The sequence below is a fragment of the Fusarium tjaetaba genome (assembly GCF_013396195.1).
Source record: "Fusarium tjaetaba strain NRRL 66243 chromosome Unknown NRRL66243_c0000485, whole genome shotgun sequence".
NCBI lineage: Eukaryota > Fungi > Ascomycota > Sordariomycetes > Hypocreales > Nectriaceae > Fusarium > Fusarium tjaetaba.
Window position 1 is genome coordinate 1 of NW_023501681.1, and position 24,552 is coordinate 24,552.

The window sequence follows — 24,552 nt, forward strand, 5'->3', positions numbered from 1 at the left end:
CCCCCATATTGGTTTACGCCACGAAGCATCAACAAGAGCTCAAAGATTGGAGACCATCACTAGCAGCAGAGTGCTATGTATTGAGTCCAGGCGAAAAGGGGAATGCGTCTCCGGCGAACCTAGGCATCCCGTAAATCCGAGGTTGAAATTTGAAATTTGAGCTGAGGCGGAGCAGATCTTTGCTCAGCTGGCCAATTGCGATTATCTCAAGGACCAATACCGTGCCAATGAGCCATGATCGGAGTTTTGAGTTCTGCAATAGGAACATGGAATCCGAGAGCTTGAACGTGTGAATACCATATCCGGCTTCCTCAATAAAGCATTAATATCCAACAAGATTAAAGCAGAACTGGCCAATTGGCGAATAAGCGACAAAGGTCACAGTTGGTTGGTTGCTGAGCACTTGTAAAGCCGCCAAGTCAACATTAGCATGTATCGACATGTAGATCGTGAGCACAGCTTCAGTGAGTACTGTACGCATTAGGAGACTCTCACACGCCCGGCAGCTGATTCGCCTCGGCGATAAAGGTCAGAAATGGTCTGCATCGTGAAGCACATGTCGAAAGGTACTTGGGATACGACTAACAGCGTGCGTATTTTCCATCTTGTGTCGACGGGGCACGAAATGGTCTGGTCTTATTAGTCAAGTTGTCAAGCTGATCAGTGGTTAGACTGGTTTCCGCCACGCGCGCCGCCTATCCACAAGCACTACCCCTTCGGACACGCCGAACAAGAGGGGAGGTAATCAGTTGGTCAGTAATGTACTGTGTAATGTTATGTTACGGATGAACATGCAAGGTGGTAGTAAGCGGTAACCGTAGAGAGGGAAACATGCCGGATGTGTGTGGCTTCCTGAAACAATGAAAAATTATATGATTATGAAACTGGGTGTTTCTACTTGTCAATAGAAAGAAAGGAGATGAACGTGGTGATGATCTTTGGCGGTATAGTGCACCTTTAGCATAGTTACATTGCAGGTCAACGATGCTGCACCTAGGGACGCAGGACGTTTCTCTGCATCCTGGGCTCTTTTTGAACGACAGTGGAACCAGGGTAGGTCGTACATACGGCTCCCTGTCATGTTTGGCTGGCTCTCTTACAAGAGTCAGGACCCTTGTCATGGTCTGGGGCCAGATGAACGAACTCAACTCTGAGCCAGCTGAGCACGAAAATGGGAATAGCGAGAGAGAGACAAACTCACCCATGCAAGGCAATGCGACGACGGCATCTTGTGAGACGTGAGATGGTCAAGATAGAGTTGGGAGAGAGAGGGAGACGAAAGGCTGCTTTCACGGGAGTTGTGGAATATATCAACATAAGGCTAGAGAGTAGAGATAGACAACTTCAAAACATCACTTTCAAGTAGCCTAAGCAGTCTAACCAGTTTCAACCACACATTTTCTGATAAATGGTAAAGTAAAGTCATACCATGACATTTCTCTAGTCATTCTTCAATTCTCATGCCATTATCTATATCCCACAAGCCGAGCCAAGCCATTCCATCCCATGCTAACAAACAACCAGGAGCTTCCTTCTGGCTGGACTGCCACCGGCCACTATCGTTGGTCGGTTATTTAGCCCACTGTGTGCCGCAATGGCAATCGTCGGGTCTGGTACTTTGCAGTACACGACTCTGTCCTACTAGTAATAGCAAACATCGTCTGCAAGTTAGTTGTTGTTTTATACCTCCTAGCACACATGAAGGCATCCACCAAGTCGAGTCAAGTCGAATCCTCCGTCTTACACCAGACGATAGGAATTCCTCTTCTGGAGTCAACTCGACGCCATCTGTTGATAAGCTAGCTAACTAACATCTTGGCTTGGGAAACACCCCCTGTTTCCCCGTTGATAAACCAGATATATGTCAAGAGTTAGGCAGAGCTAATGTCTGACAAGCGAGCAGAAACCCGAAAATCACTGCTCTTCTGGACGTGGCTTTCTGACCTCTTTCGTGCTGTTGCTCCGGCTCTTAGCTTTTTCATTATTCTGGACCCCTGCCAACGGATGCAGTTGTCCGTGCTCTCTTACATTGGATTGCAAGGGAACTAGAGATAAATGTACTACCTACAGACAACTGACCACTTGAGTTTGCAAAGGACGGAATTAAATAGGCACAGACCATGAATTACTTTCGGCCGTGTCGAATTGCACTCCCGTCCGTTTCTGAAGCTTGTACTGGTACGGCTCGTCAGGGACGGGAGCCGACATGTACGCCCTGAAAGCTCAGAGTGGCATCACTAGTTGATTAGTTCTTTGTTTGAAGGTGTGGCTCTCCTGTGATGTTTCCATGTCTGCAGTAGGTAGGATTCGTTATTGATTCGACAACTTGTAGATTAATGTGCAGCATCAGGTCAACACCTTTCAAACACAGGGACCCCCCCCTCTCCCTTTTAGCACAGCTGCCCGCTACCGCTACCGCTACCGCTACGGTCACCTACCTGTACCTTACTGAGCTACGACACTTTGATTAATAGGGTGCTGGCTCCTCCTACCTAGGTACCTAAACTTAATACCGAGACCTTCCATTTCCATTTGTTCCATTGACTCTTCTTCTTCCTCTCCCTGGAATATCCATACATACTCTCAAACTTGCACTTAGTCAAAGGCCTTTACCGCTAGGTCTCTTATCGCCATCTATTGCCCATATTAGACCATTTCCCTTCCGCTATTGCCGCTGTTCTCCATCTTTCTTGTATTTTCACAAGCAGTACCTACACTTTCTTCTCCATTTCCAACAAGTCTAGTCTGCTAGGCAACTCAGCTAGAACTAGAGCACTTTGACATCCCACGTCTCGAAACGCCTCCACAAGCCCCTCTTCACCAGGCCTCCTTTTCTCCCCCTCAAAAGACCATTTTCTCTCCCCTCTCTCTTCCCCAAGAAAGTCGGTCCCAAGTCGCACGCCGTCCCCTTGACCTCCCGCCGCCACCGACCTCCGAACGACGTCTCATCCCCCCAAAAAGATCGAAGCTGGACTGAATTGCACTACAAGAAAAATCCGATTCTCGCCTCCCGTGCTTTACGCTGTCCGCTAAGGTCCAGACCCTGCTCTGTCCGCGTCCCGATTCGATTCGACTTCACAAGCGCCCGGCCAGTCCAAACCCAGCCAAGCCAAGCCTCATCTTGCTTCGCTGACTTTTGAGCTGCATTTGCTTCTGCTGCTACACCCCTGCGACTTTGATCCTTTTGCCATCATCATCATTATCATCGTCGTCGCCATCAGCATCATCGAACTCGCTGCCATCAATACATCCTCTGTCTCGAACCGAATTTTGATTTCCACGATTTACACCGCAAGATAGAGTGCCCTGCGAGATACTACCACGGCGCTCCGACTCCACCCCCGATCCATTCCTTAGATTCGAGACTCAGCATGGGACTTTGCTATCTTTCACGATAATTCAACGTTGTCCAACATATCGATCCCCTCGCGATGGGCAATGGCCAAGGAAAGCCCGTCGACCTGAACGGTGAAGGTACGTCAAGGAGCTCAGCTCAGAAGCTTCTTTGTATTCGTTACTGTTGTCGTTCCCCCCAAATCTATATCGCCATTGGTTTATCTGGGATTCCCGTGATCCTGCATGCCATTTGTTGTCTTTCAGCCGCATATTACTTGGCGTCATCCTGTCTCCCACGTGTATAATGCAACCTCTATCCACGCTCTTCGCGAACCAGTTTCCCTGTTTTTGTTTTGTTTTTGTTTGTTTGCTCTCGCAGCTTTACATACTCCTGCTCCTTAATTTTATGACACTCTGATTGGTGGGTGATGCTGACAGCTTTTTAGTGAACTTGAATCATTTCCGCCTGTTGCGAGTCGTCGGCCGAGGTGCCTTTGGAAAGGTGCGAATTGTTGAGCGGAAGGACACCAACTTGTCCTTTGCCCTCAAATACATCCGTAAAGATGAAGGTAAGTTCAGGGCGCTCCCTACAGACCATACGCTTGGCTTTGGACCCGAGATCTCGGTCCATGCACCACTTCCATCGGTGGCAATAATCAATCTGATGGAATCTTCTATCATCTCTGTGACACAATGCTAATCCTTTTCTACCTCGCAGTCGTACGATCCGAAAGCGTGCGAAACATCATCCGCGAACGTCGAATGCTGGAATATGTTAACCATCCTTTCATTTGCAACTTGAGATACAGCTTTCAAGATATTGAGTACATGTACGCCCTCCTATAATCTGCACCATCTAGTGCTAGCTCACATTCGATAACAGGTATCTGGTGGTTGATCTAATGACTGGCGGAGATTTGCGATTTCACATTTCGAGAAAGACCTTTACCGAAGAGGCTGTTAGATTCTGGATTGCCGAGCTTGGATGTGCTTTGCGATATGTGCACAGCCAAAATATCATCCATCGAGATATCAAACCCGACAATGTCCTTCTTGATGCGGATGGCCATGTCCATTTAACAGATTTTGTAAGCTCTTCTTACCTTCAAATGCAACTAATACTAACGAAAATAGAACGTCGCTTCCGACGTCGTTCCAGGAAGGACACTTACTAGCAAGTCCGGCACCTTGGCTTATCTTGCACCTGAAGTTTACGCTGGCAAAGGATACGATGTGCGGGCAGATTGGTGGTCCTTAGGTGTTCTCTTCTACGAGTGTATCTACAACAAGGTAAGCTTGTTCAACTGTGCCACTCATATATACGTCTTTTCTCATTTGATATAGCGCCCGTTCGAAGGGGGCTCCGAAGGATCTCTCAGTCAACAGATCCAGGCCGCTTCTCCCAAATACCCCGTTACGCAGCCACCTGTATCCCTCGCTTGCCTCTACGCAATCGGCTCCGCGCTCGACCCGAACCGCGAAACTCGGATGGGCTCAACATGGGAGAGCTTCACGCAAAACGAATTCTTCAAGTGTTTTGATTTCGAGCTACTCGAGCTTAAGAGAATCGAGCCCATATTTGTTCCTTCATCCGAGAAGACCAATTTCGATGCCACATACGACCTCGAAGAGTTGCTATTAGAGGAGGCTCCACTCGAAGCCCGTGCGAGACGCCAGAAACCACGAGAGCGTCTAAAGGACGATGCAACTGAGAAGGAGATCAGGGAAGACGAGCTGTATCGCATGATTGAGACGGATTTCAAGCCATTCGACTATACAGTGGCTGCTTATAAACGGTATGACCTCCTAGACTGGCTGCTATGAGATCGATTTGCTAATTTGAACAGAATCACTGAGGGTACTGGTGTCAATCCAGAAGGGCATCCCGACTCGGACAACGCTCCTCAAGCGATCACAACGGATGAAGCAACGCCTATGCCCGCAGTCAATGGAGGTTATCAGTCATCACCTCTTAACCCAAGTACCAGCAATGAAAGCCGACAGGGACGCCCTGTACGCCCTGCTCCGCCACCTCCACTGCAGAATGACTTCCGAGCTCGCCATGTCCCGATTGTTGCCGGCCAACGGATGACAAGTCCTACTGGGGGCGTACAAGTAACTCTCGATGGCAGCGGTAGTTGGTCTGAACTAGCTCGCCAGGATGCAACCTTGCCTACAGATGCCAACAATATTGGCGACGGCAAGAATGAAGGCTCCGGCGGCATGTTTGGATTTCTCAAGGGCAAGAAGGGTCGCACAAATAGCCCCAAGCCGAAAGAAAGGGGTGTATTGGGCAAAGAAGGCGCACGAGTTGTCATCGGATAGAGGACCATCGAGGCTCACAGCAGGCCTTTTGCGTCTCAAAGTCGACCGACAAACAGCCAGTCGACGAATTGCACGCCAACACCGAGAATTATCGGCCTCAATCCTCCGAAGAGTCTGCACCAAGGAATTGATCATCCAACAATCCCTGCGGTACCAGCCTGCTTGATCCGGCATGCACTAGCACCGCGTTTCCTGGTCACTGTTCAACCGCCGCACTCGAGCATGTATTTCGATCAAGACACGGCAGTAGTAGCAGCGCAAGGACGATGAGAAACGGCCTCTACTTCATTCATTACGGCGTTCGGTCATGTTTTACGGCTAGACGCCCTTTCCGTCTCTAGTTATAGGGGGCAACGCATCAGAGAAACGAACGCTAATTTGTAACAACGCGGTACGAACCAAGTAAATCACCAATAGGAAGGGGAGCTTAGCGTTTGCAGGGGCACTTCATTCACTTGAACCTACAATGACTGGCGGGCGGATGCTTCACTCGCAAGGGCGTCTTTCTCTCCGTGAGGGTGACATTGACGGGATATAATCATATCTTTACACACATTATTCATACTAACGGCATTTTCACAAATGTCTGGTCGGAAGAGAAGGATCATATACAACTGGACTTGGGCGGGTTGGAGGCAATTAGGGGAAGAGGGGCACTACCACAAGATGTCCGGTATTGATGGTTAACTTATTTATTATTGTGAGCATATTTGGAATAATACCCCATTACACATTATACTTTGATATTGACCTGCTTATTCGCCTGATTCATGCAATTCTTAAGAAACGCCTTCAAACACTAAGAAATCCTTGACCCTTGACTCCTTGGGTATGAGGATTCGGGAATGCACCGGAAGTAAACGATCTTCTTAGTTCATGACTCATGGCGTGAACTAGCCCAGAGGTCTTCTTCAAGGCAGGAAAATGAAATCCGGAGCGACTAGAGGGTATACTCAGAGTGATGAGCACGGAGACGTTTGAGACAGTATCACAGTGGGTGCGATGGTAAGCAATGAATGATACCTTCCATGACTGTTGACATGCGTAGTCTCAAGCTCCGTAAGACTTTATAATCAATCTACTGTTCGAAGTAGCTTTAAGTTGAGTCTAGGGTCATCCGCCTCCTTTATTCACATTTTGATACCAACAGAACCAACAGAAACAACACAATACTCAAATGATAACTGTCAACCACATCCTGAAAATCCTCTGCTCGAACCACACACACACTTGTAATCAGAGAGAGAATGGCCTCTTAGTCATAGCAACGACTGAATTTGTTGCCCAATTGGTTGGTGGCGGCCGTGTCTTCCCAATTGTTGTTGTGGTCGAGGAACTCGGTGATAAAGAGGCATCAACTAAGATAACCAACAAGCATTTATACTTAGTATGATGGAGTAAAACACGGTGTAATGTACCGAAAACGGTTTATATATCGTCCGTCCGATGTTGAACCTGTCCCTGCCCCCCGGGGGGTGCTGCCTTGCTTTATGAAACCTCTTGACATAAACAGGCGGACGATATCATGATACCAATTGGGGTCCGAAGAAATCTTGTCCTAGTTGCAATGCTGAGAGATTTCTTCTGCTTTGACTGCCCAAAGGCATAGTTGGTGAGCCTTGGGTTCCCAGTCTGGTATCCTATGGGACTTCAACGCGGCAATAGTCCTATTCTTCACCATCAGAAATGATAGGCCAGCGTGACTCGAGACTAGCTACAAGATAGACTATAGTAATTGTTTGATGCTTTTTTTCTGGGGCGAGACTTTCTGAAGTTGGCCGAATTGTCGAGTGCCTCTGGTGAGGAAGCGGAAGACATGTATGGCGTAGGCGCCTAGTTACGGGTGGATGGTATGAGTATGGAGGGACGATCGGCGGGCTCCAAAGGTTTCTAATGGGATCTGCTGTCTGGAGGACATGTCTCCATGTTCATCTGGTTGACTTCATGAAAGGCTGTCGTATATCCTGAGAAGGGGCTTATCAACCGGATGTTTCCATACTGCTTATGCAACTAAGGGCCAAGAGTACTCGGAGCTTCCTACACTGTCAGTCGAGTTTGTTAAGAGCGACCACAAAGGCACTTAGACGACAAGTGAGGTCTTGTACAGGATGTTTCTGGCTGGCAGATGGAAGTGGTACTTGTGTTTCTTGTCCGATAGATACTATGATGGTGAGCTGGTATATGGAAACGGTAATTTAAAAAGAGCGCTTGCTTGACATCTATTAATATGCGGTTTTCTTGTCGAATTATAACTGGGAGAAAAGCGAGGCCCCCTCATACCTAAGCCGTGATCCTCCTTTCCAGCAACGCAATTTCAGGCTACAGGACTCGTGAACCATGTTTCAAGGGTCTCTAGATTGATGCTCTTCCTCCAGGATTGGTATTCCATTCACACGCTGGAGCGTATGTGGCTGAGCGGGCCATGACAGCGGCCCTGCGATATGGAACCAATATACTTGACATTCATGTGCGATATAAGCCAGATCGTAATCGAAACTATACTCTATCAGTATCTATAGGAAACTCTAGATGATACCTGTCTTTGTACTTGTATAAGCCGCTACAAGAGCCATATACCAGGTGCCAGCTCATCCATACCGCGCCACGGAGTGGAGGCATATGGAGTGGTGAGTGAGTTTCGTTGCCTAGCAAGAAACCGGAGGATGTAATGAGTATTGGTGATGATTAGAAGAGGGAAATTACAGTGCCCGGCCATTAGATTCCAGCCTTGTTTCCAGGTTTGACCCCGAAACCCCTGATTCATATTCTAAGGTGTCCCTCACAGAGAATTGCAAAATATCACTTTGTAATGTGTGACTTCTCTCGTCGTATGCGCCATCAGTTTCTGGCGCATTCCAACATGTCACGGAACGGCAGGGTCTTTTGTCAAAACAGCTTTTTGACAAATATGTGGGTTGACAGTCTTGGGTAATGTTAAAGATATTAAAGAGAGTTGATTGAGTATATAGTAAATAGATAGACTGTGTATCAAGTCATCTGGGCTTCACCAGGACTCCGCAAAAGGGTGAAAACAAACATCAAGGTAAAGGATGGGTAATACTGGGGGAGTACAGAAGTTGTTTTGATGCTAGAACTTCGCGGACTAAACAGAAAATGTTGGTATATTGAGTTTCATATGACGCTAGATAAATAAATAGTGCTTGGTATAGTTGGTGTAAGTGTAACAAACGTTAATTAATGCCATGAATTCCACCCAGCCTCGGCCTGCAAGGCTCATATCTTGTTGTAACCGAGAGAGAATAACCCGGCCCTCGAAGAGTCTCTTAAAACTGTTTCCGCCCTGAGATTGGTAATATTCTTCGTTCTGTTCCTTGCCCCTGGTTCTGAAAGCACTCCCTCGTCAGGCGATGTCGGACTCGGCAGCTGTCCATTGTTCTTGAACAACGGTACAAAGTATCGTCTATCAGGCACTGCATTCTGCCCTTTGGAATTTCTCATGGCTACCGGAGGCGGCTGATTTGTTTTTGAAATTGGCCGTGGTGAACGAAAGAAGGTCGCCTTTCCAGGGGGTGGGCTGAATGTGGTTGAGTCCCGGGGTTGCATCACATCGTGGAGAAGTTCCATACCAAGAGTACTCATGGTACAGACGGAGGATGTACGATCCCGGGGGTTACTGGATGACTTGGACACCCCAATAGCTGGTGGCTCATGGGTAGGGACAGGCGGCAGCCGACCTTGAGGAGGAGGATTCTGCGGAGGGGGCAGCAATGGAGGGTTCCTTCGTAGAGGACTCTGCTTCGGAGAAGTCTGGGACGAAGAGTATTGAAGAATAGGAGTCTCTGGCATAAAGTTCTCCGAAAGAGGTGTAATTGGCAAGCGAGGTGACGACAGAGGTGTCTTTGCAAGCGGTGTTGTCGATTTCGTATTTTCAACTCCCAACATCTGAGCAGCCTTTGGCGGTATAGTAGGCAGCGGGATTGGTTGGGCAGAAGCCCTACTCATTTGGGTGGCAGCTGCGGTGTCTCCGAGAGATCCCTGAGAGTATACAGAGTCTGCATACGGGACCGATATTCGATGGTTGAACGTCTGACGCCATGAAGTGTGAGCCGAGGTCTTCGTTCCTGGTGTCTCAGTACCTAGACGTAAAGGTTTCTCATCAAATATCCTGTTATTGTTTCTTCCTTGAGGAACAAGGCATCTCTTGAGGACGAGAACACCGAAAAATATTGCAAAGCAAATGATGATTCCGCCAGCAACAGTGCCGCCCACAATTGCACCTTTATCGGCACCACTCCTCGCATAGTCTCTTACGGGATTGTCCTGCGAAGTCTCTTTGTTCCTTTGGTCCAGGCTGGTAAAGCTTCTAAGGGCGTGAGATACCAGTGACTCGGTATTTTCCTTGCTCAACACTGGAGGCCCTTTTACTACTGGCATCGCCGACGCATACCGGGTGGTGAAGACCACAAACAGAGATACCGGGAGACGTATCGGAGAGTTCATATGCATGTTTTTCGTTCGTGTGGTCGATATGCTTCGGGGCCATTCTGAATCTGTCGTGAACCATGGGGTTCATCAGTCTATAAACACCTGGGTAGGACGTCTCATTCTCAAGGATCTTCCTTTACAATGTTGAAAGCAATTGCAAGAATAGCATCATCCTGACTTAATTGACAAAGAGAAGAGCTCATGATAGAGCTCGCTATGAAAGGCCATATCGAGGTGCTTTGTTATCTTATTGTATTGGGATTCTGTCGCTCGCATCGTTTCGGGGAATCGTTCCTCCATATGACTATCTATTCGACCGGGCCAAGTATAGAACATTGTTTCGTGTCTCGATCGGTCTCGTTTGACAAAGAGTACAGGTCCTTAGGCATGAGGAAAACAAAGAATGGCTACGGTTACGGTCTCGTATGCATTGACCTCTGAGCATTTTGTAAGACCAACGGGGTCTCGTGTCTCTTTCTTTGACAACAAAAATAGACGTAGGACAAGAGTCCCTTCAACAGTTGTTTTCGGCAGAAGTGACAAAGCAGCAGCATCGACGAATTTAAGGCTATGGTATCACAGATATGCAGGGCGATGGCGCTGAGATAAGGTTACAGAGCAACTGGCTTCAACTGATATGCGGCCGTTTGTTCTGTAATGCGGATAGTGTGTTTCTTGGTTCTCCGGACTGATAAACCCGTATACACAGCCAGACACAGGTCATGATTGGGGAACCTAGTTATCTAATCTTCAGCCTTGAGAACCTTTGAGAAGCGACGAGGGTCAACAGCCACGTAGGATTGCAGAGATGACTCGCATTGGTACGTGCTAGAGATAACACATGAGTTAAAAAGTCTCGAGGACCCCGGATTTTATGTATCCAACTTTCCGAGCATACTGTGTCTAGACCCCAAACAAGCTCGGCTGGGAAGACGCCTGGTCCGCTCAGCACTGGCTCTGAGATGAGATGAGAAGCCTGGCAGTGGTGAAGGAGTCTCCAGCATGACATGGGCTCCAAGCAAGACCTCCGGACAGCAACCTCACCGGTGATGCTCGTGCAGTTCGATGAGATGAGCGCATCATGGTCCAACTCGCCTCCGTTGGCAACCCCTCTACCCCTGCCCGATGATCGCAACCTTAACCGCCAAGGTCAGCCGAGCAGCATGCCTCTTGAGATAGGAGATAACATGGTCTCGTCCGTCCGGAGTGTTGCACTCGCACACAATGCTCCTCCGTGGACCCCCAACTCGAACTGCGTCCCCCACCTGCAGGCAAAGCAATATTCAAAGTTGATTCCCAGGTCTATTCCCACCGGATGCAAGGAAGCCAGAAACCGGTCCCGAGGGCTCAAACAGTGAATCTGCACCGAGGCGGCACTGACACTCATCATCCCTCAAATTTGACTGTCTCTGTTGATAGGTGGCTCTCGGGGATTTGACCGAAGCTAGAGAACTGTCATGCCGGTAGCAACTAACGTAGCAAATGGCTCACGACAGGCCTGCGCCTGGTGGCCTACTTTCCTTGCTGGTTTCTGCCGCTCGAGTGCATCTCACATGTTGATTTGCGGGCTAGGGTACTGTTGCGGGCGTTGGAGAATGGCGCTGAGAGATCTGATCGGTCAACCCACTCCTAATGTCTGGGGACACAAGCAGGCATGACATATTAATATCTGTCTCTATCTCTGGCCCACACCGCTATAGTGGGGCGACACTCCGGGCTCTCTCTCGTGCGAGATCCGCTCGAGACTCTCTGACTCTTGAGTCTACAGATCGTGTTACCCATCAAATGAGCCACTTGATTTGATTTGTTCCTTCACTGCCACCGGGTTTCCCTTTGAAGGTCCTCCGGCCCTGGCCCTGTTCTCCCTGATCACCACTCCCCAGTCTGGCAGGCTGAGCAGCGTGTGGGGAAAGGATATATGCATAGAGCTTTGTTCCCGCTGTCGTTGCTGAGGAGAAGTCAGGAAGTGAAGTTGCATCGACTCAACACATGCTTTCTTTCATGCTAGGAAGCGGAGAACTGCCCAGAATCTCGAGCGTTATAAGCGATTCAGGCTTGACGGAAACCTACTCCCGCATGACTCTCCATCATAATACCATCTTTCTTGGGCACTTGAGGCGACATTGGGGCTAAGGTAACCAGTATGACCATTTGATTCAAGTGAACACCTTATAAATGATCATTTTGCTGGAATTGCTTGCCCTTGTTGGCTACGTCTGCTACTCCTGTGCTATTCAGGCGCTTGAACTCGTTTACTGAACCGAGTGGTCGAAATTAACTGAGGCGGGCGTCGTCCAGCCTTCAGACCAGTATTCTGTACCGAACAGCCTTTAAAGCCTTTGGATCTTTGTTTTGCCGGATGTCAATAATACCTATTGATCAGTGGATTTATAATTTATTATTGATCCAGTGCTTGTTTGAGCAACAGGCTAAAGATCGAACCCACACTCTCATGGATGACTAGGATGGTCAAGCCGCTGACACCATGCTCGGTCGTTTAGTGCAGTATTTGAATCATTTGCGGGCGCAACGCTTACACGAGCCTCTCACAGCCGAGTGGTTGCAAGCCATCAACAGGAACGAGGCATTGAAAGTGACAAGGGTTCCCGTTCGTCCATGTTTCCCGGCCCGAGGAGGATAGAATTCGTTTTCGGTGTTATTATTTGATCTCATTCAAATCGAACATGTACTAGGTATCAGAGTTAATTTGCTGGCTATGGCGAGAAGTCTCCGGGCCCAATCGCGATGTCGGTTTTGGAGAATCAATATGCCCATGCAGCTCATGTTAATTGCGTTCCTGGCTGTGGTGCTATACGATGATAGACACCGCAAAGACGAGATTCTGCACATGCTCTGTCAACGACCAGCTTTGACTTACACTCGTCTATCAAAGGTGTATCATCAGTCTAGACTCTGATTGTCTTGGTGATGACGATGGAAAATACCGGAACAGCCATACCTGCTGCCCAAGTACCACTAGCAAGGCACCCCTAACCCTCCTAGCTCGCCCGTCAACATCCCTGCCGGCTCATGGGTAGTAAGTGGGGGTTGATGCAAGTGCTCTCGCTATGTGTGCGTGTGTGAGACAGAGAGTTTGAGTATGAGAGTGGATGTGTTGCGCTCCACCAACTTCAATACTTCCACTAAATGCTGTTGTCTCGAACCGTCCAACGTCGTCGTGCAGCTCACCGGGATATACACATGCGGCTAAAATAAGCATCTGCATGTAGCCAGGGATTGCTTTTGCCTGCTGCTGCCGGCTAATGCATGCTTTGAATATTTGATTCTTCTAATGAAAATCGAATGCATTACATTCAAACTTCGGAGCTTGTTGGTGAAGTTCCCAAAAGACACAAGTTGGCCAAAGTCAATATCAAACCCTGTCAGTTCAAATCTGTCCAAGGGAAGAATAAGAATTTAGGTGCCAGATACCCTGTCTTTCGGAACATCCATGAATGAACCTCAAACTTACGGAGTAGTATCCGTAGATTGGTACCTAAACCTTGTACTTTGACTCGTGAAGACTGTCTGGTGCTTGTTTGGTAACACGATACGAAGTCAAGACGGTCCCCAGAGTTCTCCGCCAAGAAGTGGTGGTACAGCGAATCTGGACGTGTGCTCCAATTCCCCATTACTCCAGCTCCGTATTCCCCGAATCTACTCGTTCGTGCGTTGCTCGACGCCCATGTTTCCAGAACGAAGTCTCAAATAGGTTGTTCGGAGCCGCAATTGCGACGAACCACCTCGTCCAATAAGCGTCTGGATAGGCACACCGACGGCATGTGTTATTGAAGAGCCTCTGGTCTTGTCTTTTTAGTTGGCAGCCACCACGGGAGAATTAACGTCGTGCGGTTCATCCTTTCCTTACTTGTGAAGATACATCTCCAGAAGCCGAGGTGACAGCCCCAAGACCAGAGTTTTAATTTGCTTCGCTGTGACGGATGTACAGGCCCATGAACTTGGTCTGTATCGAGCAACCAGCGACCAGGTACCCTGAAAATCCTCTTGCTGGGCTGAATTGTATGTATGTGGCGGCTAGTAATATGGCTCCACCATCTAAATCTGCCAGGGTGACCCCTAGCCCAAGCTCACGCACGGTCGTGGGTCTGTCTTGATGAAGCGTTCCAAATACATTCAACTTTCAAGCTCTCTCATTCCCCGATATTCAATATCCATTTCTGAAGTTGCCTCAATGAAGGAATGAGATGCAGAGAGCAGTGCGGCAAATTACCACAGACGCGATCGCCAGTATGGACAAATCTGGCAATGGTTAAACTCCACTGAGCCATCATCCGAAGTCGCACAGATGCCTCGGTACCAGATATGTTTCAACTTGCATACTACGTCTTAATAAGTGACAGACGCGATGCTATAGGATAGCTCAAAATCGTGATGCCTTCCGTGCAGTGATATCGAAAAACAACATGAACAAACCAAATCCCTAGCAGGTAATGCCGAAACACAGGTTAGAAACGGGCGTCATGACTCGGCTTTCAAACTGGTGTTTTGGTCAAGAAGAGTAACAAACACATGTAGACAAGCGATATCCGGCCGTTGAGGGTCGACTCAGACCAGTACGGATTCAGGCAAGCGTAGGCTGCCATGCTTGCGAGAACGGCCGGGTTGTGTGCTTGAGGCGGTTAACGGAACTTCGAGCAGGCACATGCCATGTACACTGCAGAACGACACCAAAGTATAGATCGCGCCTTGGTCGATAGTCTATCCGCTTGGCTGGGTATTATTTGGTACAGCCAGTAGAGCAGAGCAGATCAGTATTTGGATCTTGAAAATTCAAGGCACATTGGGTCGGACGTGACTAGCGCCCCTTGACCATTGACACGGCTGAAGAGCAAGCTTCTCGATTCTTGATGCCCTGGACAAGCCCAACATCGTGGGTCCTAAAAGTTGGCGGTGTTTGCCCGAGCAAGAGTGATCGTTGTCCACTCATGGTTCCGGGGTTCGTCAGCTATACTGTATGTTTAGACTTTAGCTGAGCTGGTGATCATCCATGTTGAGTTGTTGGTGGCTAAACTTGAGGGTCTCGTGAGATGATTCTCTCTTTCTCGTCTTATTTCACAAGAAAAAAACAAATAGAATCGAGGCAAGACAAAAGAGCTAGGTAGCTTCCTCTCCAAGCGTTGGAACCTGCGTAAGCCTTGATGTTTTGGAAGGCACTATCCCCTCTGGCTGCGAAACGCATCCGCAGTCGGAGGAGGTTGAGGTATGAGGGAAAAACAAAGAAGGAAGTCCCGCCGAGCTCGCGGCGACAAATCCTCAGCATCAAGACAAAAGTGCGGAGTAGGTGTAACGGGAATTGTCATTAATTAATTGATAAATAAGAAAGATGAGATGAGTTTGATAAGTGTCTGAAAATCCCAAATAATTCCATCCAAGAAAGCATAATATGGCCTTTCGAGGTATTCAGCCAAGACGTCGACAGTTGACACAATGAATGACTTACATACTCCGTACACACAATGTCATTGCCTGGGGGGGTTTGGACAAAAGCAAAGTCCTGAATGCTCGTCCCTGCTGCATGTGGCGTTCCCGCGACCACTTTCCGTGGCATACGTACATGTAGAAAATGGGCCTGGACCCTTGAAATCTGAAGTAGTCGTCAACAATCGGCGGCCATGGCTCCCTGGACTCCGTAGTTGATCGATGGGCCATAGGTAAGGTATCCTCTGGAGGGGACGTGGAGGTCCGGTTATAGGAATCGGCAGCGTGTTAGTGTATATAGGTATACCCACAGGTGGGCGGGTTTTTAAACTTGAATCTATTGGATTGGACCTAATGCGATTGCGGCTTTCCTTCCCTTGACCTCTCAGTGAGTGACTCTTCCAAGCGCATCTAGTTCAGCCGTCTCTGTAGCAAAGTAGCAGGCTCATCTTTGTCGATTCGGGCCTAAGTGTTGTGGCGGGATCCGCTGTGATGGGTACAGTACCTGTCGAGACGATGAAGGGCTTGGCGAATACCCGTCATCCTCATCCTCGCCCTCGTCTAGTCTCATTCTGGTTTCTTTCTGGTCGGGGGTCGATGTGCGATGGATGCGCTCTCTGCTGAGACTGGCAGTAGTAACGTGGGGCACTAACGATTGATTACCCTCTGTACGGAAATAAACGAGCCAGTCATTTCTGTTCCTTCTGTCTTCTTTCTCTCCATCGGTTCGATGAATATTACTCTTTTGTAAACCTCAAGATCCTATTTGACTCGACTCGACTCGACGAACCTAAACTCAACTCAACTCTCAAAACCCTCCACATCCCTTCCCCCCTCCCCCTCTACATCTAAGTTTTTGGCTTTCTCGTCATCTCATCCTTCCACCAGTCAAGGTCCTTTCATTCGACGACACAAGTATATCCTTACCGGCATCAGCGTTTATAGTGCGGAGTACATACATCATCAACTCCAAGGTGCCTACTGTACCAAGGTAACGTACGTACGTTCTCATCTTCGATCGTTCCTCTACACCTACACCAAACACCAACACCCAACCCCTTCAATCGCTCTGGGCTTTCTCCTCCGGTGGACAGCGCCCGCTCACCCGCTCCTCACTGACGCCGGGTGCCCACTGAAGCCCCCGGAGCATCCCCCAAAAACAAGCACCCCACCCCGCCCGGAACCTGGTGCATCCCAGTCGGTCTGAGGTGGCCGCTTTTGGGTGTGGTGAGTTGGTTGCCCTGATCTCAGCGAGGTTGGATTTCTGCTCAGTGCCCTACCGCTCTCAGCTATAGCTACAGCTGCAGCTGCAGCTAGGTTCTGTAACTTACAGTGCCATCCACCCATACATGCTCGCTGTAAATTATTGAGCGGCATCTGGACTGCAAGCAGCTGCAGCAGTGCAACCCACACCCGAACCTTCTCACACCCTCCCACTAAAGCCACTACGTGGGGGGCCCTTCTCTTCGTCACCTCAGCCTCTCGCTCACCCTCACTCATACTCTCTTCTCTCTTTCATAGCCCGTTCAATCCTCGCTCCACCACAAGCCGGCCATTATTTCCTCCATGAGCACATCTGTCTCAATCGCAACCTCAAGTCCTGTTCTAACAATGAACCCAACAATAACAGAGCACGACTTTCGTTTTCCAAGAAGGCCAAGTGCATGGCCTGGCGCTGCTATTCACAACGCTCCCACTCAGCGCAGCGGCAACTCGAACCGCATCCCAAATTCTCGTGACGCTTCGGCCAGCTTCAAGGAGCACAAGACCGATATGGCCACCACATATTCCCTTGCCCGGCAGGGACTGGGCGGCAGCGCCCTTTTCCCATTTCTCCAGAATGGCTTGGCCGACTCCGATCGCAGTATCGACAGAATGCAGCAGGATGATCCGCTTGCGACTCAGGTCTGGAAATTCTTCGCGAGGACCAAGCACCAGCTTCCCAGCCAGCACCGCATGGAGAATCTGACTTGGCGTATGATGGCTCTCAACATACGCAGGCACAAGGAAGAGCAGCAGCAGAGGCAAGAGGAGGCGGATGCTCGAAGAAAAAAGAACATGGACGCCAACAGCCGGTATGTAAATCACCTTTTATTCCTACAACGTCATTTGTGCTTCGAATCGCGTTCTTACATTTGGTCCATGACGTGCTAACAAGGGCTTTCAGGCTTGGACGCCCAATGATGCAAAGCTCTCCCAGCGGCATTGCCCAACTGAGAAAGTCTTCTGAAAACAATCTGGCTCAACCTGATGCCATGAATCTTGACGACTTCATTTTTTCTGACAATTCTGGCTCGCCTATCAACTTTGCGTCTCCCGAAGGCGATAAAATGGTTGACGATAGGTCGGCCAGCTCAATGGCGTCGGCCATCCCAATCAAATCCCGCAAGGAACCATCTCTCCAGAATTTTGTCCCACAGTCGGTCCCCGTCCAGCCAGCTCACCAGGCTACTCAGGGTAGCGAATTCAACTATGTGAACCGACATCTTCGAAAAACGAGCATCGATGATCGCAGGGTGAGTAACTCCCATTGCCCCTCCTCTTTGTGTGACCAGCAGCGCATATTGCCATTCGTCCGTCGCAAACCTCCAAATTTGTTGTTACTTTCTTTATTTTACATGTGATAGCACGCTTATTTCGCGCTCAACTGCTAACCTACACAACCAGACTCGAAAGCGGCCTGCTAATTTCTCCCCCCAAGTCCCAGCTGTCAATAGCACTGCCGCGCAGAATGACCTGGATCTTGATTCAGAGTTGCATGACTATTCCCTAGACCAGCCCAACCAGGCCGGCATCCCTCAGCAGTCTAATGGCAGCAATGTTCCCTTCAACCTCGATACTTTTATGGAAAATGACTCCATGGTCAACAATGGAAATTTCCAGCAGAACTTCTCATTTTCTCCTTCGACATCACCTATGATACCCCATGGTCCCTTTTCTGGCATGTACCACAATTCATCTGTCCCTTCAGCATCTATGAGTAACAACAACAACAACAATGGCGACTTTTATTCGCCACCGGCGTCTGCGTACCCCTCGAATGTCTCGACTCCTCATCCTGTGCCTGAGCAGGAAGGGTTCTATTTTGGATCCCAAGATGCGCGAGCGCAGCGTCCACAGGGTTTTCAGCAGAGCATTGGCAGTATGCTTAGCCAGCAGTTCATGTATGGTGGCTCGAACGGCAACAGCGGCAGCACTATGTTCTCTGCTCCAGGCACTGCATCGGAGTCAATGTCAGCATATAGCACTGCCCCCAGCTCATTCGGGCATATCGACCCTTCTCAGGTGTTCCAGAACGAACAAGCTGTCACTTCACCAACGATTCAGATGCCACAAGACAACATGTTTTCTTTTGGAGCCGACTCCGATGATGAGGACAACAACGCATTTGCTGATCGTAATGTTTCAATGCAAAAGGATATGTCTTCATCACTTGATGAGTCAGGAGCAATGGGCTGGGATGCCAGCCTGCCAGGCCAGTTCAGCACCCAAGCAGCTCGTTTCCCCGGCGGACCTACTCGCAAACAGGTGATGATTGGAGGAACAACAACTGATTTTGTCGACAATAATGGAGACTGGGAATCGAACGGCCTTGAGCGATCACAGTCGCAGTCTTTCAGAGGAGGAAACCTAAGAAGACAGCATCCTAAATTACCGCGAAATGCATCTACGCCAGTTCACTTTGGCGGACAGCAGAATGGTTTCGAGCAGCTTGCACAGTCGATGCAAAGCTCTCCTGCTGGTGATGGAAACGGGACCATGTCAGGATTCTCATCTGTGGCTCCAAGCAGACCATCTTCGCCTCCCATGTCAAAGCAGGGCTCAACCACCAACTTGCAGTCAGCTGCCGGTAACGGGAACGACGGAAATGCTCCGACCACGTGTACGAACTGTTTCACCCAGACAACACCTTTGTGGAGGCGAAACCCTGAAGGTCAGCCACTGTGTAACGCCTGTGGTCTTTTCCTGAAGTTGCACGGCGTGGTGAGGCCGTTGAGTTTGAAGACGGACGTGATCAAGAAGCGAAACCGTGGTTCCGGGACCAATGTACCTGTTGGAGGGAGCAGTACGAGGTCTAAGAAGACGGCGAGTGCCCTGAACTCTCGCAAAAACTCGACCTTGTCGATGTCCACTGCGACAGCAAATAGCACCAAACCAAACAGCAGCAACCCGACGCCCAAAGTAACGACACCACCTGCTACTAGTCAACCCCCTAGCAGTAAGGATATCGATAGCCCAGTAAGTGGTACTACATCGGGTGCCAACACCGCTGGAAGCACTCCAAACAGCCATTTTGCTGGTCCAGGACCCTCTTCCGGTGCTGTGGGTGGTAAAGGGGTTGTCCCCATCGCGGCTGCGCCCCCAAAGACTAGCCCTGGACCTGGTGCCTCATCAGTGTCGATGCAGCGTCCCGCCACTGCTTCTTCAAAACGGCAACGCCGCCACAGCAAGAGCATTGGAGGAGATGTGCCAGTGTCGATGGATATCGACAGTCCTGATTCAACCAGCTCTATTGACGGCCCACGTCCCTTTGGCTCCTCAGCTGGAATCTCGAGCTTGCCTGGTGGCATGTCCGCCAGCAGCTTCAACTTGAACCAGCGACCCAGTACGCTAGGGTCGGCTACCGGCATGATCAGCATGTCTGGTGGGCAAACGAGCTCGTTGATTGGTAGCTCTGCCGGTCCTCAAGAATGGGAATGGCTGACGATGAGTCTGTGATCGCAACAACACAGAAGCAAATAGCTTTGATGATAATGATGGAGATTTGGAAACTTCACCTTGAATGACGGTACAAATTTTGCGAACGATACACTTGGACGAAATGGGGCATGATTTCAGGGCGTTTAGGATGGTGGCGTTTTCTATGAGACTTGGTCATATGACGGATTGATACCTTATCTGGATACTCGCGGCGGATTGTACCGCTGCCGATGTTGCTGGAGTTATATGGGAGGGAATGACCTTTGATATGTGGTTATTACTGGGTAATCATGCACATGCCAAAACCTGCATGTTGTCGAGAAATGGCGCAGTTGTCACGACAATTTTCCAATATCCAAACGTCTCCTTATAGATCTGACGATTGGCTGACGGTTTCCAATTTTTATTATTTTTTATAGATGGCCTGGAAACAAGCGAATGGGAGGGTATCTGATGGTGCAAATTTGATGGATGGGACAGGATTTCGCAACGAACACACCCTCTGAAAGAGGTTTGATGATACCACTTAAGTCTATTATATACTTCTTGTTCATTCTCTCACAAATACTTTCTTCCTTGCTTGCCCTCGTACGATAAATCAATCAATGGAAGCCACCGAATAGGTTTGAGAATGCTTGGGACCAGTTCCACGAGAAAACAGATCGAGCGTCTCGAGTCTCAACTGCATGTCCGTGTGACCTCGATTCCCGCGTCAGTAGATACTGAAGTGGGCAGTGTCATGTCAGGTTGGTTGGTATATGTGGTCAACATGAAGGCGAAACATACTCTCACAAAACGGTCTTGTCGAGTCAAAATTGGTTGCTCGTTGGTTCGCAGAGCCAATACGAAGGTATTGCCATTTCTATCTTCGGAATCCCCCTGGCCTCATACCTGCCAAAGCCAGGAGGGAAACTACTCTCAAAACATACATACATAACCTCAACTATCGTAGGCTGGGCTGCCTGGCAACTCGCAGGCTTCATACCAGCAGACCGTGCACACAAAAACCTGGTCCGTATAGAACTCCTGCCTGCCGAAAATGAACAACACGAAAACAGAGCTGCAGAACTTGCAGTGTCGAATACAGTATCAGAAGTGATAATACAGCAGCATCGAAGAAGAAAAGTACCAGTGGGTCAAGTACCAACAAAGACATCAAGAATCCCCATAACGGTATGCATGTCACACCCTGAGACTCGGAATTAAGGGCCTGGGGCAACCCGCTCGTATCACGTCAGAGGAGGGCTGTTCTCCTGCTGACAAAAGCTCGCCAGCCAACCACGCTCTGAGGAGTTTGGGGCTCGTTCTAGAACATCGTCCCAAACGTCTCATCAGTGGGAATGCGCTTTCTGGGGCTCCCGCCTTCTTCCGTTGCGGGTTTGCGATGTCTGAACGTGAATCCGACGAAGAGACTCTTGCTCATTTGGTCTTCACGCTCAGCCATTGTCTCGAGAGCTTGTTGTTTGTCATGAACCTCCTTGTACTTGGCCATATCAGCCTCATTGGTGAAATCATCGAAATAGCCCGCATCAGTTTCCGAGTCCAGCTCTGGTACAAAGGGCGCACGAGTTTGTCGCAAAACATCCCATTCAACTTCAGCAAAGTAGTGGTGAGCATATATATCTTTGATATTCGAGAAGCGTCTTGTACGAGAGTTGATGCATCTAAGGGATAATCAGTCAGCTTCAGTTCGCCATGACCAGACATCAAGGGTGTGCAGTTTACTCACGTGCAGATGAAATTCCAAGTTCTGTTACTCAGGAAGTAGTTAGGGTCCTCCCATACAGGTCTCTTCAGCACCTCCTTCCAGTGCTTCAGGTTACGCCACGTCTCATCCGGGGTGGCGCCCGCGAAAGGAGGAAATCCAGTGAGTGCCTCGAACAGCATGCAACCCAGACTCCAATAATCCACTGTAAAGTCATATTCCTCCCCTCTAAGGACCTCTGGGGCCATGTAGTCAGGCGATCCCACAATGGATTTGGCATAGTTGACATCATTCTCGCGCATTGTCCGGTAGCTCTCTCGGCGTTCAGCCACAGTTCGCTGATCCATGGGCTTGCCGAAGGGAACTGCACTTTCGGATGCTTTTTCCAACTTGATACGCATTGACTCGATCTTGGACGGGGCGAGCACACCTGCGGCAAGACCGAAGTCGGTCAACTTGATGTGTCCTGTAGAATCGACAAGGAAGTTCTCTGGCTTGAGATCTCGATGGATGTAACCGAGTTGGTGCAGGGCGTCAACGGAACAGAACATCTCGGCGATATAGAAACGGGCATGGCGGTTGGATAACACACCGGTGTTGTTAAGCAGGGTGCGGAAGTCGCCGCCAGGCACATATTCCATGGCCAGATAAATACTCTTTTCATCCTGGAAAGAGTAGAGGAGCCTAACGAGCCACTCGCTTTGGGCGGTGGTCAGAATATCTCTCTCCGTCAAAACATGGCGAACTTCGTCGAGTTTGAACAGTAACTTCTTGCTCATTACTTTGAGGGCACAGACCTCACGGGTGTCTTTCTTTTGAGCCAAGAAAACCTGGCCATACCCACCTTGACCAACTTGTGTCAAAATCTGGAAGTCACCATGTCGAAGTCGAACTCGACGCTTGCGCAAGTTGGCGCGTTCTCGTCCTGTGTACTTGGCCCACATTTGGTTGTGCGTCTGTTCACCAGTCTCTGGGGGCGGAGGGTATTCGTTCTTGAAGGCTGCCAGTCGATTTTGTCTTGATCCAACATAGGTAAGGAGGTCGAAGTAATAGTCAAGAAAGTCTAACAAATTATTAGAGACCAATCAATAAGATGCCCTTCATAATCGACGGGTTGGGGGGGATGCCTACAAAGCTGAGTAACATTGACGAGTCGCTTAACGTTGGGCTTCTGAAGAATCTCGCGCTCTTCGGGTGTCAGGCCTCGGGCGGTGTTGAACTTCTTCGTCGCAGGTGTGTTTGGTCGCTCTCTGTGCTCATAGTGTTGTTGACGAGTGACAGCAGCATGGCTATGTTGGTGGGGAGAATCGGTAGCAGCCAATCGAGAAGCAGGAAGTGTGTTCTCCTGGCCTTGTTTCTTTTGGGGGCTTGCAGGCCGTGTCTTGTGGACGACGCTTTCATCGACATTGACGTTGGACTCGTCGAGGGGCTGAACCTTGGTCTTGCCAGGTGATAGCGGGGTTACAACGCTTTGAGGGCGGCCCAACTTGAGAGGTGGCTCCATGACAGGAGGACTGAGTGTCAGGGCACTTTCGAATGCAGACGGGAGGTCGTGTGAGCCAGGAGGGTTGGTCTTCTTGCTCGGGCTGCCTTGAGGTGTGCTCGCGGGGTTGAGGAAGTTGTCCACCCTGGTGGATGGCGTAGCAGGTCGCGAACTGCCATTTTCGCTGGCCGGGTTCTTTTCTTTCCCTCCGGGAAAGAAACTGGACATGAAGCTAGCCATGGCTGCTTGTCTTCTTCCGGAGATGTCTGCTTAATTGAGCGTGGGAATCTTGAAGAAGAAGAAGGTTCGGCACTGCAGTATATGTATGGTGGGGATGTTTAGTTGTCGTCGCGATGTGAGCTGGAGTTGGAGTCGAGGGGTAGACTAGCGGGTGGGCTCTGTTTTGTTTAGCTTGGGCTTGGACAGGCGGCGAGTGGGGAAGAGATAAGAATAACAATCAACACTGAAATGGCAGTGGAAGTGAAGTCCGACAAAGAAGAAGACTTGTATAGATGCTGTAAAAGCGAATTTACTGATGGTGATGGAATTTCACGTCAAATGGAAGCTGAGCCCGAATAAGAGAAAGAAATTGGAGAGGACAGGTCCGAATGGCAAGAACCTGGATGCTCGATGAAGATCGATCAACAACTTACAAGCACTGTGATCGGGCGGGACCCCACTTGAAACGCCATTGGCTATCCCTTCAAATGTACCTAGGGATGGTTGCTACTGCAACCAAGACGTACATGCCTACCTCCATAATCCACTAAGGTAAGTAAGTAAGTAATCGATGGACCTTGCCTAGGGACCTAAACAGCCGCCCATCAAATGGAATGATCTCCGTTCGGCTGACGTGCTGTCGTTTGAGCAAGGCACGCAATCTTAGATTTTTGATAGTCTCCCATTTTGAAGCATTTACCTTATGCCCTAACCACAAGGCGGATCGTTTTCTCAACTATAAGTTGAGCACCAACCTTAGGGTAAGACGAAGGTGACTAGCTCATATATGTCCTTGACCCTTTCACACGTACACGCTCACATAGTATTTGTTGAACTGCTGGAATATATGGCTAGGGTATCGTACTACACCGGTGGCTTCTTGGATAAACCCCATTAT

General features: G+C 49.3%; 4 protein-coding genes across 4 annotated transcripts; 2 read left to right on the forward strand and 2 right to left on the reverse strand.

Annotated features, from left to right (window-relative positions):
- Positions 1–3,431: 3,431 nt before the first annotated feature.
- On the forward strand, positions 3,432–5,661 carry FTJAE_13825 (AGC YANK kinase; the record flags this gene model as incomplete). Its single annotated transcript, XM_037347005.1, has 7 exons — positions 3,432–3,474; positions 3,783–3,905; positions 4,055–4,166; positions 4,220–4,424; positions 4,471–4,626; positions 4,681–5,132; positions 5,184–5,661. 7 exons carry the CDS (start codon positions 3,432–3,434, stop codon positions 5,659–5,661), a joined length of 1,569 nt encoding a protein of 522 aa, XP_037199150.1.
- Positions 5,662–8,895: 3,234 nt separating this feature from the next.
- On the reverse strand, positions 8,896–10,056 carry FTJAE_13826 (uncharacterized protein; the record flags this gene model as incomplete). The annotated part of the gene is made up of 1 exon (XM_037347006.1): positions 8,896–10,056. One exon carries the CDS (start codon positions 10,054–10,056, stop codon positions 8,896–8,898), a length of 1,161 nt encoding a protein of 386 aa, XP_037199151.1.
- Positions 10,057–17,157: 7,101 nt separating this feature from the next.
- Positions 17,158–20,265, forward strand: FTJAE_13827 (nitrogen regulatory areA; the record flags this gene model as incomplete). Its single annotated transcript, XM_037347007.1, has 3 exons — positions 17,158–17,621; positions 17,714–18,062; positions 18,214–20,265. 3 exons carry the CDS (start codon positions 17,158–17,160, stop codon positions 20,263–20,265), a joined length of 2,865 nt encoding a protein of 954 aa, XP_037199152.1.
- A 1,288-nt stretch (positions 20,266–21,553) lies between these two features.
- On the reverse strand, positions 21,554–23,675 carry FTJAE_13828 (agc ndr ndr-unclassified kinase; the record flags this gene model as incomplete). The annotated part of the gene is made up of 3 exons (XM_037347008.1): positions 21,554–21,911; positions 21,977–23,015; positions 23,084–23,675. 3 exons carry the CDS (start codon positions 23,673–23,675, stop codon positions 21,554–21,556), a joined length of 1,989 nt encoding a protein of 662 aa, XP_037199153.1.
- Positions 23,676–24,552: the final 877 nt, after the last annotated feature.